At 37.6% G+C, this 18,993-nt stretch overlaps 1 protein-coding gene across 2 annotated transcripts in view; it reads right to left on the reverse strand.

Moving 5' to 3' along the window:
- Nucleotides 1–249: 249 nt before the first annotated feature.
- The window catches only part of LPCAT1 (lysophosphatidylcholine acyltransferase 1), a 55,409-nt gene continuing 36,665 nt past the window's right edge, over nucleotides 250–18,993 (reverse strand). For both annotated transcript variants that reach the window (XM_032180911.1, XM_032180912.1), the window contains 4 exons: nucleotides 17,778–17,931; nucleotides 16,736–16,834; nucleotides 13,326–13,464; nucleotides 250–8,867 (listed from right to left, as the gene is read on the reverse strand). In XM_032180911.1, coding sequence (XP_032036802.1) covers nucleotides 8,683–8,867; nucleotides 13,326–13,464; nucleotides 16,736–16,834; nucleotides 17,778–17,931 — 577 coding nt within the window. In that variant the 3' untranslated portion in view covers nucleotides 250–8,682. The remainder of the gene's footprint in view (nucleotides 8,868–13,325; nucleotides 13,465–16,735; nucleotides 16,835–17,777; nucleotides 17,932–18,993) is intronic.

Raw genomic sequence — 18,993 nt, forward strand, 5'->3', positions numbered from 1 at the left:
TGATCTTCCAACACTCTTCTTTAGGCACAGATGATAGATAGAATTGGATTCCATATACCCATCATCCAAAGGTTAAAAAGAGACCCCTCCCCACAACCTTTCCCCCAAACAAACAAACAAAAACAACCATAAAAGCCTGCATTTCTGTATTTCATACTCCCACTTGTTAGGTAAATGCTGGTCTCCTGCATACATGTGGCCAACAGAGGACATACATCAATAAAGCACATCTAAACACGTATAGGACTTGGTTTTATTCACAATTATGATTGTATCCTTTACCTTGGAAATATCCAAATATTTTGTTTATCAAGATAATGTCTAAGAACAAAATCCAAAGGAAACAGAACATTTTTTCTCTCATTTTTAATTTGGCTTCACGCTGAAAATTCAATTTACAAGCCAGTCATAAAGAAAATGTCCAGTTGGGCAGAACGAGCCGTGATTGTATACTGCAACATCAACACTTGTAGTGTATCATTTAGTTCCCTTTCAGTAAATCACACAGCTTACAGCAGAGTTGAAGCTTTTACGTCATTGCTATTTGGCTCAGTTAGTTCATCACACACTGTAGTCCATTTCAACCTATCAAGCAAAACTAGCAAGAAAAGAATACTCAAATTGAGGTATTTCCTTTAAGAATTTACTGATCACTGGTATTCAGAGGTAATGTTAAATCATATAGTTTTAAACATTGAAAAATGTACAAAACCAAGTTCATCTTTTAAAAATATTATCCGTAGTCTTCCATGCATGTTAATAAAAAATATAAAAATCAAATTTGTAGCACTGAAGCTATACTTTGCGTTCTGTGAAAGTATTTCCACAATCGGAACCACAAGCTACAGTCATCTTTAGTACGCTACCTGCCTTTCAGTTACAAAGTATAGCCAGTTCAGTGCAAAGACAGTCTATATACACATACCTTAGGAGCCATAGGAGGGAAATATACAGCAGAAAAAATGCATTCAGGTCATTATTATCATCCAGTAGCACTATATATTGTTACAGGTTTACACTGCATATCCAAGGGCTATAACAGAAAGCTTGCAGCCAATATGCATCTTTAAACCAACTGCTTGAGCAGCCTTCAAGTCAACAGGAGTTGTACCACTGATGGAACAAGCACACCATACCTTGCGAGCGAGTTCCTACAAAGCTGTACTTCCTGCTCTATCAGCACAGGTTTTCAGCTAAAAGCATCCTCTTCATGGCAGTGCCTAACTTGGGTTCAGTAGCGGAAAGAGAAAATCCCAAACTGTGATCATTAAAAGGCTAATTTTTTTTTGCTTTTGCATTTAAATTCTCAAGTGTGTTCAAAAACATAGCAATACTTTTTAAAAAATGTATAAATTATGTCCTCAATGCAAGTTTAACAGTAATTCAAGAGATCAAAAATTTTTTATGAATTATTTCTCAGCTTGTTGATATTGCATTTTATTCTTTCAGAAAAGATGAACTAGTACCTGCGATCAAATTAGAAACGTCTTGCACACCCGGGTAGATGCTGGGAATTACAAAAAGGTTTAGAAAGTGGTCCCATTGAACAGATGCCTGATACTTTCAACACAATGCTGAACACTGAAGTTATATAGTACATAATTAAAGGTTAGCAGGTGCTTAGTCTTGGTCCTCCTCCAGGATACAAAAAAAAAATCTATCACTTCTAGAGATTTACTTCTGACTTCTATTTCTAACATTACTGATTTACATGGAGCTCTTAATACCTTAGAGCAATTACAGAAAGCAATATAACAAATCACCAACACAAACAACTAGATAGACAAGCAGCCGCAACCGATGCGCTTTTTGTCTAAGTATATACAATTGCTAAGGAGAGATGTTTAATTTAAGGGATTGTAGTCCACATACTTAAAAATACAGTTTCACCTTTAGGTGTCTACTTAAAAAAAAACCAAAAAACTTCCGTAGTCTGGAAAATATGGTAGGGGCTAACTTAAGTTTCCCTTCTGAGATATAAGAAATATTTTGTTCAAACTTTATTATAAAAGAAAACATGGGACAAAAATGTATACTTAGGACATACCAGGTCAGCACAAGTTTATTTCTTCAGTATTTAAAATAAAACTGTCTTGATGAGGGGTAGTGAATAGAAGACATGTATTTCAGTTTTCCCCATACACATTCATAAACTTAGAAGTAATCTATCATCGGATAATTTCATTTCCAGTACCATGGTAGGATGAAAAGTGCCTGAGCTTCAGCCTTCTTCAGTATCCACGAGGAGAATTTGTTTACTAACACATTTACACATACTGCATACTGAACTTGGAAGTAAACAGACACACACTAAGAATGACAAAGTCAGAGGTCAATGCAAATTAAGATTTCATCACACTGCATTTCTAAATTTAATGTCTTACTGTTCTTAAAAACATTTGGAGTCTCCAAAGTACTTACAAACTTGCTAACACCTGGACAACTTTGCAGTGGTTAGAGCAGGAGAAAAGAAAATGTGATCCTTTATCTAAAGGCAGACTCGAGCTAAAGCAGTACATGGGCTCTTAGTTTTGGGTGGCATTACCAGAATGCAAATTTAATGTTTGCCTGCCCCTTACTGGTCAGGAGAAGTGGCCTGTGAATGTCACTTGATCTTAAGAGGTCTCCCTCAGGCTGCACCCAGCCTAAAAGGAACAAGACAGCACAATCAAGAGCAAGGGATGCCAAAAACAAAATTCACCAGCCCAAGAGATGGAAAATATCCTTCTTTACTGTGCAAAAAGATCAGTTGTACAGTGAAAGCTTTGCTGCTATGCTAGCCTTAATGAATTTACTACTTTCTAGTTCAGCTTGATTTTTCTCCAACAGATTCTTTGGCTCTGGATTGGCACTCTCAAGTAACACCACTCATAATATCAAAATAGAATATTACAAAAAGTCATTAGCCCTTTTATCTTGCTTCCAGCCTTTTTTGGTCAAAGTGAAAGAACCAAGACTTAACATTACATCCATAGATAAATGTACATCTTTTTGAGATCTTGATGCTAGACTCAAATGAGCTGGGCTGTTCATATGGCTGTGTACAAACAGTAGCTCAGAATCAAGAGACATGACAAGTATGTTGTCAAAAAATCCCCACAAATTAAAAGAAAAAAATACGTACAATCTGTGCTGAGGTGATTCTACTGTTTCCATCTCTACTGTTAAAAGACTGATCCTTTCAGAATCATACATCCTTTTTTTACCAGTTACATATTCCAATGTAAGAGTGCCATCGTTACACATCATAACATCTGGGGGAAAAGAAGCCATTTTCTACAAAACAAATGACTCCTTCACTCATAAGAGAATAACTAATATCTTGAAATAAACCTGAGAGGCTTCCTAGAGAAAAAAACCTGTCTTGTCTTGACCAATATGAGATGCAGGAACTATATATCCAAATCCAGGCACGCCTAGTTCTCCTTGCTACTGTATTCTCTGTAGTTATACCTCAGTATTCAGTTAAAATGCACTTTTTGATCACAGTGTGTTGGTGACTAACTTGTATACTCACTTCACTGCCTTAGCTATAGCATAGAACCACTGTGTTTATTCCTTTGAGGACATGCTGTAGGATTTTACCTCTAAGGATGTCTTTAAAGGTTCCCATCACAGAGTACTTTTTTCTGGTCTTCATAGGAAAAAAGAGGGAGAACCGATAAAACAGCACTGGCTGTGCCGCTAGTGACTTAGACATCACTTAGATGACAAATGCCTACTTAGACGTTACCTTCAGGAAATTGTCCTCTGACGGATGAACGGCTGGCTTAATTGCTACCTGCAATGCCATGTCCCGGAAAGCAAAATTACCTGGATGGCTATCTCAGTCTTCCTGCTCATCTGAGAGACAGATCTCGAGGTTTCACTTGGCTGACTGATTGAATGATGGTGCTTATTATGAATTCTTACCTGCATTTTCAAACCGTTGGACCTAGTATTCCTTTTTGTCTTGTACAGAAGCTAGCCACATTAATTGAAGTTCAGATACCTAAAAAATAACAAATCATCTGCAGTACTTCGTTCACAGGGAATTTCTGTTTCAATGAGCTTAGGAGACAAACTTAAGTTTTGCTGATGCAAAAACTCTTAGCCAACATAGTTGTAACACCTGGGCTTAATTACAGAACACTGAAAGTGCTGCTAGAAAAAAAGCAGAGGCCTCCCATCAAGTAGAATGCAACAGCTCAACATAAAGGAAAATTAATTTAACTTGATCACATTTTTTTTTTTTTTTGTTAAATCAGAATAATTTCTTTCCTAGTTCAAGTCCCATAACACACGCAAAGCTGTGGTTAGTTTTTGAGATCATAAGATCTACAGCAGGTGCCACTTGAGTTCTGCAGCTTACCTTCTGTAAATCCTTTATTTGTTTTTGAAGGAGCAGGGAGCAGAACGTGACTAAAACTTGACATGAATAGCTGTACTTACCATGCAATGACGTAGAAAAATTCATTTAATGACAATACCAGATATGGACTTATAAAGGAACTCAAATTAATAAAAATACCTCTTCAAAAAATTACCAAATTATACCAAAGTGTAACAATTCCTTTTCCAGAAAAATATTTACTGCATATTATGAATGAAAACATTTTCCAAGTAGCCCAATGCTTAAACTAGCTAACAACCCTATTCAGTGTGCTTAAAAATATTACATGTACAAAACCACTATTTACTTCCTGCGGCTTTGCCTCTAAAGAGATTGCATCACTTCCTTAATGCACACATCTCCTTTTCAAGTAAGCCTTGTGACCTGAGGTTTTAAACCTTTAAAGCAGGATTAGCAAACACACACAAGGGTCTGGTTGCCTTTTTGTCATAGCAAGAGGATTCTAGAAGCAATAAATGCATTGAAATATATAGCGTAATTTATTGGTATAACATTAAGTGCACAACCTTATTTCTCCAAAAGGATCACAAATTCCCTATAATATCTTTTAAATGTGTCTGCTTATAGCACTGGACTCCTGAGAAATCTGTAACAGAACTTGCCTTACTGTGGTAGAACCAGTGGTTTGGATGAGCTTTGTACCTCCTAAACTTTTGTTTCTGTTTCTTTTTAATGTGGTTTTATTATAATCGAAGAAAAACAGGTGAAGCAAAAAAAGACACTTTAGTTATCTCAGATTTCATTGTTTTGTGTTAAATACATTCAAAACACACAGCTACTTGTTCAACCACATCGGAATAACAAAGCTTTGGCTGAATCTCTCTCACACAATATATAGAAATCCAGTCTGATGTGAATGCTCTGCTGTCAAGGGATGGCAGCATTTCACAAAAGCAGGAAAATGATCATCAGACAAGTGTCAAATGTCTTCACACCTCTGCATTTTGTGTGTAAGGATCATGTATTAAATTGTCGTAAAGAACTGAAGACATTTATTTATGTCTTCCCTGTAAATTTAAGGTTTGTAAAGCTGGTAATATTGTAACTGAAAGCACTTTTATGTTATTGTTTAGTGAATGGGAAAGGAAGCTTTCACTTTTGTCCTTGCAGTACAGCAAGCCGCTGAGTGTCACAACCCAGCTGCTCCACAGTTGGATGCCTTTTGCATGGAACTAGTAAAACATTTCATCAGTGAGTTTAACAGACAAATTGTAATGAATGTTCGTGCAGCAATGCCGCGTGCTACAGGTCTTAGCCCCCAACAAAGTCTGAGTTTACCACCTGACACTACAGGGCAGTCTCATATGATAACCTTATATACTAACAATATTGAAATCCCCTGGACTGTCTTAATTAATCTGTTCGTGCCATTATCTGCCATCCAACAATGTTTCCATGCAGGTTGCTCAGAACTTTGCTATTTCTCTACCCAGATCAACAATCTCACAAAAGAGTGCATGCTGCAAGTCACTACAGAAGCCGGATGCTTTTTAAACGAGTTGCTTCCACCAAAAGTGCTTGCTCACCAGGCAGGCGAGATGCTGCTCACCAGGCTTTCTCAACACTGAACAGCTTAGTCACACTAAGAGCAGTTATTACATTCACCCTGCTTAGAATACTCACCAGAAACAAGTAAGAAACCAAATGAACTCTTTGCCTTTTAAGTGACAGACCCTCAGGCTATAGGCGCCATACATGGAAAGGAGGAACGCTTATATTTAGCCAACTTCAATCAGCTTTCTTTGCTCTTCCACAGATGTGGAACGAGTAATTTCTTCCTCTGGAGCTTCTCCCACACCAAGGCTGTCTGTCTATGGGATACTAAGCTTTTCTTCCCTTCAGACACACGTCTCAGGGAATCCTACCTCATGCCTTGCACTTTGAAATTCTCAAATTCCCAAGCTCACATACAAGGCAAAAGATAACTATCTCATCGTCAGCCAGCTTGGGCCAAGTGTTGTTAAAGGTCTTGCAGAGGAGGTGTGATATGCTCAGACAACAGTTACCGTACCTTACCCTTACATACTAAAATACATCCTGCCTAACCACAGAGAAAAGACCTCAGGAGATCTATCCCTACAATCCTGTGGGTTATGATCAATAAAATCAGTGTCTTCATCGTCTGTCTGTAAGGGACACCCTACCATCAGCATGGAGAAAAGACAGTTCCCATCTTCCCTCTAGTGACAGTTCCCACACTTGAAGACCGGTTTCATAACTTCCTTCAGTCTCCTTCTTTGGAGGAAACGATTCTTTCAAACGCTTTACCAAATATTTTCTTTTCTCCAGACTCTGTCCAGCTACTCCCCATCTTTCTCAAGTGCCCCAACACAGACAACTGCTTTAGGTAAAGCCTTATCAATCCTTAGTAGCACAGAAATACCGTCTCATTTCTCACAGGCAACAAGTGTTTATGCATCCCACTATAACGAACATATTTTCTGCAGCAATACTTGATACTATCTCTGCCTCAAGATCTTTTGTGCAGTTACACCCACTCCCTCTGTTTGTGCAGCTGACTATTCCTACCTAGGAGTAGTTTCTCACATGCATTATTTTCAAATAAGGTCTTCCATTTTTCATGATCAGTTTAAATCTTGTTTGCCGATGTGCTGCAGCCCTGCCAGCATGGCATGCTAGGTAAATCTAGGTAAATAAAAAACTTAATTACTACCTCCAAATAAGGATGTATGCCTGCTACCCCACGGAAAGCGTTATTTTTCACATTTTGTTTCCCCATACCCACTCTATATTAAATCCAGTTTCAGTTTGGAGACTTGCCATATACAGTTAAGGATTTCTAAGGACACGTTCCAATACCCTAATAAGCTTAAAAAAACCTCCTGCTATTTAAAAATAATAACAAAAGCATTTGGTATAAACACATTTCCTTCTGCTGAAATGTCATCCTTCCAAATCTAGTTTTACATTAACAAGTAGAAGATTCAAATCTCAATGACAGTTCTCCAGTTAGGAAACCCTCGTAATTCTGCTGCAGCCTTGCAGATTTAGTCACATAAATGATTTGAACATAGTTGATTTGAGCACAGTTGTTTTGCAACACACTTCTCCTTCCTATTCCATGAGGCCTTTGGCTCATTTCCTAATCAGTAGAGGTCTGTGGGTTTAGAGTAACTTCAATTTTTCTCTGAGACCCTCAATGGTAATTTAAGGCATCTGGCTTTACAAAAGGAAAGGTAAGAAATGTTACCGAATAGAAATGTCTTCAAATTTTTAAAATAGTTCTAAGCTATTTTAAGCTTCGTATGTTATACGCAGTATATGTAATGTTGATATAGAGATTTAACTAGCATTCCTTCAGGATGTTCTGCAACTTCTTGCTGGCTTGGCTTCTGGAGTAACTGCAGCCTTTTCAAATTTGCATTGATACAACCAAGTTTTTATAGTGTGTTCCATGCTAAGTTATCTGTGTATACAGGCTTGCTACAAGAGAAACCGTGATTCCTGATGAAACAATTTTGTAAACATCTCCATATAAATGGCAGGTGGACATGACTTGAACTGATTGTAACAGAAAAGCAGTTTTGTCACGTGTTTGCAAACAGTATGTGGCATGTCAGTTTGAAAAAAAAAAAATCACATTTAGTCGCATTTGGAAGATGAAAATATAAAAGTGTTGGGGTAAGGGACAAGGAGTCTTTCCTTTTCATTCTACCATGGAATAGACTGAAAGAGAAACAATTTTGTCATTCAACAATAAAAAATAATCCTTAGCAAGTTTTTGCATGACTGTTTCCAAACTGTTCACTGAAACCAAAACAAAAGGGCCAAAATGTGCTTGCCTTGCTCAAGGGAATAATCCCACTGAAATCAACAAAACTGACTACGCAAATATGAGCAGCAAAATTTGGCCCCATATAAACATCCCCATAACTAGGGAAAACACTAATCACCAAAGTGCACTTAACACCATAGTAGCTACAGTTTCTTTATACATGCGCAATGTGTGCGACACTTGGTACATGAAACTAGCCAGTGGAATATAAATAAGTGTGCCGCTTCCTTTTAAATATGAACATTAATAATGAAGCACATTCACATTTTTTGCCTTTCAAAGACCTTTTGGAAAAAAAATAAAATAAACACACCTCCCCCCAAAGTAACCTGGAACATATTGTTAAATATAGCACGTACGAATCAAAGAATGGTATTGAAGTAGAAGAACTTTCACACACAAAACTGGTATTTGCTGTGTAATTGGAGTGACTTATGAAAATCCCAAGAAAAGAGAATCCTCTCACCAGGAGAGGAAGTTTACAGTTGTAGTGTTAATTCAGTTTCTTCTGCAGGGGCTTGTTTTTATCTTCAGCATTTTCAGGGCTGAAGTCAGTACAGATACCATTAGGAGCAGAAAGAGATGAAGTCTCCAAACCATGCTCAGCTACCATCTGATCAGGATAGAGATAGTCTTCTGCAAAGTGGGGGTGCAATTCAGCAAATCTGTAGAAGTCATCTGAAAAAAAAAATAAAAAATGCTGTTACACAGAATCAGCTCTTTGAAATAGAAGGATGCTAAATTTGAATACATGCAGGGTATAATCACATGATGACTTTGGAGAAAATAGCAGCAGTTAACATAGCGCTAGCCCCGTAGCTTATTTTAGCTTCTCTGAAGTTTACCACATCCCCAGAACTGAGATGCCACAAAGGGTTATCGAAGCCCTCTTAAAACGTTTCAGAGCAGACCTTAGCTTGCATGGCGTAGGGGTAAACAGGCTCAGACTTGAATTAAAATGCATGGGGAGTACCACGCGCCCAGACATCACAGCTTGCCATTCGCTGGGGAAAGGCAGAAGCCCTCTAGATGAGGAACAATGAACAGCAAGAGCAGTCACTTCATAAAATCTGCAGTCTTTTGGCAAATATGCTCTCCAGTGCTTTCTGCTGATAATTCTCTTCAACCTAAAAGCAGCTCTTTGTCACTGCTGCCTTCCACTTTCAAGATTTCAGCATTCCAAACTCCTGATATTTCAGAGAATGATAGTGTGAGAAGGTAACTTATTTGCTCACTTAATTAAACATCTGTGATTTTGTAGCATTCTGAAAAAAAAAAAATGATTTTAATGTTGTTTACCTACAAAGCAACAGAAAGGGCAAGATTCCCTTGTTCTTGGAGGAGAGTGGATTTCTTAAATTCAGGAAATTTCTGTATTAAATACCCAGCAATGAAGCCCTGTCACAATGCTGCCCCTATAACTGTTTATTCGGACCCGATTTATACACAAGGTACCGTACAGGAGCCAAGTCGTCAGAAGCTGCTTTGCAATGCAGACTGACATTGGAAGAAGCCAGATGTGAACGTTGTCACTAACTCTTCCTGTCACCTACAGTACGTGGCACACTGCCCACTCCAGCTCACTGTGTTATCCTGGAAGAACTCGTGACCAGTCAACACTGTGTGTGAGCTCCGTGGTGTGCAGTGCAGATGACAGCTGAAGTGACCTTCCGGAGGAGCAAAGCCCAGTTCCTCCTGGTACAAAGGGGCTGGCGTGGAAGAAAAACCACCACAGCTTTCCCTCTCCATCACCCTTCTCTGTTTGAGAGGGCACACTCTTTCAACATTAGAAAGAGCAGAGGAATGCCACTTGGCCCAAAGGGGCACTGGAGTTGTAGGTCAACACTGCCTCTGACCTGTTGCAAAGGGGTAGGTGGGGAGAATGCAGAAAGCATACTTTTGTTTGCAGAAGGGTGAAGTTATAGCTTTTATCCACAATTTATATGGATAAAGCGTTTTCGATCCTGTTACTTCAACAAAAGCTGATGATATTCAGAGCAACAAAACCAACACTATCATTTATGTCAAAAGACCTATATTTACAGCACAGGCTGTTATATCACAAACGACATCAAAGTCTTTGGGAAGAAAAAAATCTTAAATGCTTGAAAATGCACAAAGCAGATTTTTTTCCTTTGATAACATTTTCAAAACAAGTTCAACTTGGCTACTTTTTTTTAAAATCAAAGAATCTGATATATCTGACATTTTCCAAGAAGAAAACAGAACCATTTTTACATTTAGAAAATTTAACATCAGAAACACTTGCATGCAAACCAATTCATCAGATTCAAAGCATTTCAGCACATTTAGTTAATCCAACTGAGTACATTATTTTTCTCCAGCTAAGAGAAAGCCACCAGCCTTAACTGGGCCTGGCCTGCAGCAGGAACACAAAAGCATTCCCTTTTTTCAAATAGAAGCCTTAAGCCTATGCCAGGGACATACACATATTTGTAACAACACGTGCATCATATTAATGACCATGAAAAAATAGCCTTTTCGAGGAAAAGGTAATTCAGACAGTTAGCCCTGCTCAAGTAAGACAAGTATAAAGATTCAACCAACAGTACCAGAAATGGTCTTACAATCATATGAAGCATAACACTTTTTGCTTGGGTAAGACTCGAGTATTTACTTTAAAGCCATTCTAAGCAATTTTCAAAAAGCTACTGCATCTTCTGAGAAAATTAATGCAGAAAGTGATGGAAACATTTGTTGACATAAGTCTATACTCAAACCAGAATCCTGACAATTCTGTCATGATTTATCCCTCAATGTTCTGTCAGTTCTGGATCAAAATGAAAAAACTCATATTCCAGGGAAGACTGAATTGAACAAGATAACGTTTCTGATAGACTTGAGTGTGTAAATGTTCTGGGTCTTGCTGGAAGAAGTCCTGAAGATATTTAAGAATATTTACAAACTTTTTCACAGCAGAAGCCAAAAAAGAGCTTTTGGGATCCTATTTGCCTCACACACCAGAAACAAGAGACAAGGTGATGTAGAAATAATGACCCACTCCAGCATTATTTCTAATTACAGGTCTCATTTTGGAGTTCAAGCTTAAAGCAACCATGAAGAGGACTGGAAGATGTTAACTTCAGTCATTTGCTTGGGGAAAATGTCATTTTGCTTTCTATTCTCACTATAAGAGGAAAGAAACAAAGAAGGGGGGAAAAGAACCCAGAGCAGAGTTCATTGATACTGCTAACTTTATAACAAGAATTAAATCTACATATGAACTACAGGAACTTCAAATCAAAAGGCTTTTCTCCTGCCTTTACAATACCCTCCCACTACTTGATGCTCCTGATGGAAGCTGTATGTTCGACCTCTATAGTTCCACTCCCCCCCACCTACCCCTCATGCTCTTCCACAGGATAAAAATGTTTTCTTTCTCAGAACTTGTCTGGATAATGACTTCAGAAAAGGTAAAATTTGCAAGTTTCCTGCCTCTTCTTCTTCACTATTCTGTTGCAACAAATTGAGCATGCGGAAAGTTACTCACATTCAAAGGCAATGCAAGACATCAAATATTTATTGCAAACAACTTTCAAGACAGAAGTGCAATACTAGAAGTTTACCTTCATCTTTCAGTTCTTTACCACAACAAATTGGACATTTATTCTTACTAATGATTATGCTTTCAGATACATTAAAATCTCTGTGCACTGTTTCTTAGCACTTTTCCTCAGAAAAAGATCCAGAATCCAGAAGCAGAATTTCAAGGAAGTGATGTAACCACCATCCTACTTCATGTAGTCACACAACAGACTACTTTTGAATGAAAAAAAAAAGAGTAAAAACAGAGAAAGCAAGAGCTAAACATTGTGGCTCAGCTGTCCAGGTTTCATTGTGGTGCGAACATACTAATACCAGACAGGGGACATTGCAGATATAAGTGCAACTTGGTGCTATTAAAGATAAATACTAAGTAGGAATTCTTGGGTAACTCACATGAGCTGGTTTCAGTTCACTAGCATACTATTTTAAATTTAGTTTTCCCTCAAACAATGAGATGTGCCAAAATTAGAGATCAGCTTAGATTCTCTGCTGGTATTTTTGAAGCTGGTGATAAGGGGGAAAAAAAAAAAAAAGAGTTGAGTCACCACTCGAATGAGCTGGGAGACAACAAGGAGTGCCAGATAGGAGCAAAAGGGATCAAAATAGAATATGGCAGATGAGAAGTACAGAAAGGAAATGGGCAGTAGAGCAGGAATCAAGGAGGCAAACGATAAGAGGGTAAAACAGGAGGATGGTGCAATAATACTCGTTTCAATGAGTCTAAACTTGTGCTGTAGCTGAGGCATTACATAAATACTGTTTGATCAGGAAATACTCGTGTAGAAATCGTGATTTACTAACATTGATGTTTTAAATTAACATTTTTTAATACTTAAATGCCTATGAATTATCCTGATGGAAAACCACAAGAACAGGAGCATGTCAGAAGCACTTCAATTTGGGGTATGTGCTACATTGGCTAGCAACAACTCAGTTCATACTTAAATAATACAACTAAATTTAGAACTTTACTGCATAAAAGATGAAGAATCTGAAGTAACGCACAAGTACTTTGATTCCCAGCATAATCTAATCACCCAGATACCTCAGTTTTTCTAATGCAATTTTCTCGCCTCCATATCACCTGCATTACAGACTATATATCAAGCAGCCTTTCCAATACCCTCCCCCCCCCATGACTAACTTTCAAACAGGCTGAGAAATTATTGAGGTAGAAAATCTTATATTATCCCGTATTCTGGGAGGACAGATATAGTGAGAAACAGATACAAGAGACGAATCCAGAGGACAGAGATAAGGCTGCTTTCTTAAAAATATACATTCACATGCATGCAAGCCAGAGAACAGAATATACTGGAAGAGTCAGTCTAGGTATCATCTGACAATGCAGAAAGGAAACACTGGAAACACACATGACATTTGATATTAAAAGGTGAAACTTTATTATTATTTTTTAATCTAAGTTTACTTTGTCTGCAATGTTTTTTTCATTATAAAACCAAGCCCACTAAAAAGACAAGTCTAAGAAAAATATAACTGGCTTGTATATCAACAGGAGTTTAGACTACTTTGATATTGTGATAGTTCAGATCCACTTAAAATACTTACCGTATGTAATCTTTCCTTTCTCTTCTTCATCTACAGCTCTAAAAAGATGTGTAACATTAATCTGTGACACACCCATGGCAGTCTTCAGAATATGAGCTAAGTCTTCTTCTGTTATAGTTCCATTTTTTGACTGGTATAGCTGTAAAACATGACAGCAAGACAAATCATTCCGAAGCTGAATACTAACTCCTATGAACAGCCCCACATTAATAAGTTATACAAAATTAAAGTTTGGCTTGAGAAAATCTAGTCACTCTCAGACTGATGATGGTCTACTAAGGATTACTGAGTAGTCTGGGTAGAAGATAGAAGATTATTAGTTCACCTGTGTACACTTACACAGTAAAGCTTGCTATATCCAGAAAGACTCCGTGCGTTTACATGCCTGAACACTAGAATTTCAGTGATGCTGTTAAACTGTCTTATCTCTGAAACAAGATGTTTTGCAGATATGTAACTACGAATAAGTATTAGTCTATTTAGCTAGATGTCCAAACTCCCAGAGAGCCTGTGGAATCAGGACATACATTTAGGTTGGCCTAAGCAGAAACAATTTCCCACTTGGTCAGATATAAAACTCAAGATTGGCTAGACCAATGTCCATCTGATTGGACAGCCAGCTTGCTTATAGATTCCTGCATCTAAATTATTAGATAGAAGATGTATTAATCCGAAGAATCCCACTCTAAACAGTGATGAACCTATAGTTTTCTACAAATACTTCCTCAATTTTCTAGAAAACTGTAATTTGCTTCTTTTCAAGTCCTGAAGAAAAGAATTTGCTCATAGACAAAAACTTAGCTTTACTGATAGATAATAGATAACTAAAAATAATCGTTCATATACTCATTCTATCTTTGTATATGTGCAATGCTTTCCCCTGGCAAAAGAACTTGAGTATTCCATAACATCTGTAACAAACTTCATTACATTTTCTAAAATAACTAATTTTTCCAGTTCAATAGAAACTGAAACAAAAGAGTTTTTGAAATATCATCGTCTAATTCTAATGCATGACATGGCTACAAATATTTTCATATTTTTAAAAACAAGCTACTTTGGAAACTTTCTTTTAGTTTCTCTACAGCATTAAGGTGGGAACTGCTGAGGATGAACAAAACAGACACATAAGGAAGTGATTTTCACAGAAGCAGAAGTTACTGTCACAGACAACACACCTCGATGGAATAAAAAAAGTCAGTGGAATGCAAAACTAAAATTCTATGGAAAGAATTCAATTTATGCTCAATTCAGGACTCCTGAATTTTGTTCCCTAGCACCCAACTTGCATGCTGTTTCTTAAGTAGGGGCAAGGACGAGACACTTCTTTATTAAAACCTGCTATATTCTCACAGATCAAATACTCAGAAGGTGATACTTGGTGGTAACGCTCACAAGCATCACGTTGGCAAGATTTGCCACAGCCTTTCACTTCCTTAGTGATTAGAAAAGGAGGCCGCCTAGCACATACACTGGAGTGCTGCTTCTGGAACCGGTTGACATAATCCCCACTTCTGCTTCTAATTACCCACCACTTTAGATCTCTGGTGGCTCAGTAAGCCTATTTTTCAAGTTCTTCAGCCATAACTAAACACTCCCACTTCAAAAACTTGTTCAGCTACGTGAAATACTGCACATTATCCCTAAAAACAAATGACATGGTGGTTTGCAAGTAGCAGCACGCGGCAGAGGACAGCAACTATTCAAAGTCATGCATTCATGAGCTAGCTAGATCTTTTGATGACTAACAGTAAGCTGTGTGAATATCTTAATATACATGATCCCAGGAAACCAGGCAGAAATTATTAGAAAAAAAATCACTTCACGGTTGTTTTTTTCTCCCTAGAATAGTGGTCAGCAATTTTTCCTCAGCTGAAGACTTCTTTTTTTTTAACCTTCTGATCATCACTAGAAGGATAAAGTGAGCTATACCTGCTTCTCCTTGCTGAATGCTTCCTTTTCTTAATAAATGTGTAGAAATTCTGCAGTTAAATTAAAATTATGTATTAATTGCAAAATACAAAGTTCCCTGGTTATGAGCTTCCAAGACTACAGCAGATAGAGAAGAACTTATTTTTTTGAAGAAACGGTTCAATTGACTTGAAGTTATGTGCTTCCAAAAAGAAATCACCTAGTCTGTGGTCTTTTCTTCCTCAAACTGAGGAAGTATGTTGCACATTTTGCATCATGAAAGTGAAATTTCACTGAAATACTGCCCCAAAACCACATTCAAGTCTACTTTAGGACTGTTAATTTTCAGATGAAGACAGAGATAAACACCATGTTATCATTTGTTGCATTACTTTGATCAAATGGAATAAACAAGTGCAGAAATCTCTCTGGCTTTTCCCTCACATGCAAATTAACCCCTCCAACAGCAGCTGATTTTCCACAGAAATTGTAGGGACTAAATATTTTTGTTTCTTCCTCCTCTGTCAGATTTGTTTGACAGTGGCCAAAGGGCGAGAATGATAGATCTGAACACTAAGCATTCACAGGAGCCTCATTTCTTTACCAAATATAGTTGAGAGTCGTACAAATTTGCTGAAGAACCTGAGAACAGCTACGCTCCCATGTAGCACCATACAACTCAAAGTTCTCAAGTCCATGCATTCATCTGCGATGACACCGTGAAGTGTTAACATTCTCAGTTTTCCGTAGCACTAAAGACACAAGACTCTATGAGTTCAAGGCAATAGGAAATGATGATGTAAGCTGCAGCACAGCAGTAATATGAAATGAAATAAGCTACAAGTACCAGATTAAGGTGTCAGACAAACCTACTGGAAAGGCTAACTTCAAGCATTGCTGCTGTCAGTTTTCCAAAAGGTGTGTAATAACTACCTATGTTGATACTGCAACAAACCACCGAGTCTAGAACAAGATCAGGAGCACCTATGGGAAGTATAAAATCTGGGCAGAGACTGCAGGACTAAAAAAAAAGACACTGCAAGACTAAGAGGGAAGAATAAATATTTTCAACAAAATAAAGGAGGAAAAAGTCATCTGTGTTAACATGCAGAAATGAAAATTTTGACTTATTTTTTTTTTTAATTTGACAAAAAAGATTTTGGTGAAATATTTTACAAGCAGCAAGCACAACTCATTCTCCTTCCGTCCACAGTAATCAATACAAAGGAACAGACTTCATGCATGGAAAGATTTTATAAGAACTCCACAGAACAATTTCACTTTGCAATATTCCAAGTTTGTCATGCAAAATGATGCATTTTTTCCTCTCTGAACATGATCTCCTAATCTAACATTTCACTGATGTTATCTTAATGTAATTAAGTATCAAAAAGGCATGTGAAACAAGCTTCTGTTAAATCTAATTGACAATATTAATTATCTCTAAAAACACCCACAAAATTTAAATAAATGATATAAAGGAAGAAAACTCTACTTACCTGAAATGCCAGCTGAATTGTTTCCAGAGTTTTGGATGGCTTACAGACAACTGACAGAGCAATGACAAATTCCCGAACGTCAATGACGCCATCTTCATTCTGTGAAGGAAAACCTCACCTCTGAATACTGCAGTTTGCCTCAGAACATTTAAAATAACTAACAGCTAACAACTAAGATGCAGAATATTCAGAAAGATCACTGCATATGCAAAAAGAAGTCTCACTGAAATGGAATTACATCAGTGAGAGAACTAGGGTTGCAAAAGCTCTGTAGGCCCTTTTCAGAGTCCCAGCCAGAATTCCTAATTCAAAGATTCTTCAAAGACAGTGCTGCTATTGTGAGCCTTTAGTTGCATATGTAAGATTTTTACATTAAATCATCTGACTTAATAGGCTGAAATTAAAATTAGAGAACCAGAGGTCAAACTACTCTGATTTAAGCCCTGAACACATGACATTTTAATCTCCTCTCTGGTCTAGGAGAGAACACTGTGAACATATGCACCTCCTGGTTCAAGGTTCAAATACCATCTCATCAAGACGAAGTTAATGGTCATTTCCCCATCCTGTCTGATTGCCAGAGGATAGAAAAACTGGCGCATTTACTATGTTCCTAGGTCCTTCAAGGTTTGCTTCGGGTATCCTAGAAGAATAATTTATTTACAAGCCAAGTGTTAAGTTTGTAGCTAATGTACACCACATTCAGTTGCGACAAGCAGTAGTAATAGTTTGGCCTGAGCCTACCTTCCTACCTCTTTATATTTTGCATCTAGAAACAAAATGAGTTTTCTGAAACTGATAAGCTTTTTACCTTCTACCTGAATGACTGCTTCATTTAGTTGATGATGGATGTCCTTACATGTAGAAAGGGGAATGCAGTAGGCAAATACTGTGGTATAGCAGGCAAATACTGCAGTGAAGAGCTCAAAAGCACTTAACACTGGCCCAAATCAGACCTCCACGAATTCAACAGGAGGCAAATCAGGCTAGAGCAGAGCTTATCACAAGTAGTACAATTTGTAAACATGATATTGTTTCTTACCTCGTCAAAAAGGGCAAACATACTTTCTAACGTGTGGGAAACTGGAAATTCCAAATATGCTGAAAATTCCCTAAGAGCAACCTTCTGTTCTTTCATTTTCATGGCACTTGTAGCATATTTATCAAGATCATCTTCAAGTGTTTCTGGTTTCAGCCTAGAAAGCACATTATTTTTGCACATTTTAAAAATAAACCTAGTTTTAAAAGACAAGTATCAATACAGTGAATGAAGCGATGAGTAATAATACTGTAAAATACAACAAAATACAGAATCAGTGTTATGAAACTGCTTTATTACAAAAATAAGTACAGGATTCCTACCATTTTAAGGCTCCCTTTAGTTCCTGAAATATGTTAGAAATTACTGGTAAGCTTCAGGAACCCTGGTCATAAACTTGTGTCCTCTATCTCGGTTATAAGACAGATGTATAAGCAGTCCAACATGTACAAGAAACATGAACCTAGAACTAGCCAGTAAGAAATACCAGGCATGGAGAGCTAGGCAGGATTTAGGTCACCTGAACACAGCTGTGTTGCAGGACAGTAACATAAACCAATTACGATTCCAAATTTACTAATATCACTGAACAGGAAAGACCTGATGCATCTCATCTAAAAGAAATCAGGGATTACATAATAGCGATTATACTGCTAATCCTGCTTGTCAGTTCTTATTTTTCACATTCGGTCTGTAGTTAGACACCATGATAAGGCTACCCATCAAACAAGGCTACAGCTGTTAATACAGCTACAAAAATTACCTCGTTCCTTCTGATTGCAAAACCAGAAGGATGATGGAACGGGTTTATACTAATGCAGGTATCTGCTGCATGGTGTTTTTTTTCTGCTAAGTCAAGCTTCCTGTTTTTGTTTTGTAAAGATAAATTTTGCTATGAATATAAGTGGTGCTGCAGGTATGTGGGGTAAAGTGAACACTGTCCCTAGTAAAACAAATCAAATCTTGACCAATAGATTTATTCTGAACTGGTTTAGGGTAATGGTAGGCACCCAAATTTTTCAGTCTGAAGACAAAAGGAGCCAGTAACATCTTCTACAGTATTCTTCTGCAGTTATCTGTTTTGCCATTTGCTGGTGCAGACAAGGGCAAGCAGTTATTTACAAAACCCACAAGCTCACAACAGAATTGCCTCCAGACTGCAGCTGGACCTCCTCAGCAGCTTTCTCTCAGTGAGGAGACTTTAATCAAATATTTAATT

The sequence above is a fragment of the Aythya fuligula genome, chromosome 2 (assembly GCF_009819795.1).
Source record: "Aythya fuligula isolate bAytFul2 chromosome 2, bAytFul2.pri, whole genome shotgun sequence".
NCBI lineage: Eukaryota > Metazoa > Chordata > Aves > Anseriformes > Anatidae > Aythya > Aythya fuligula.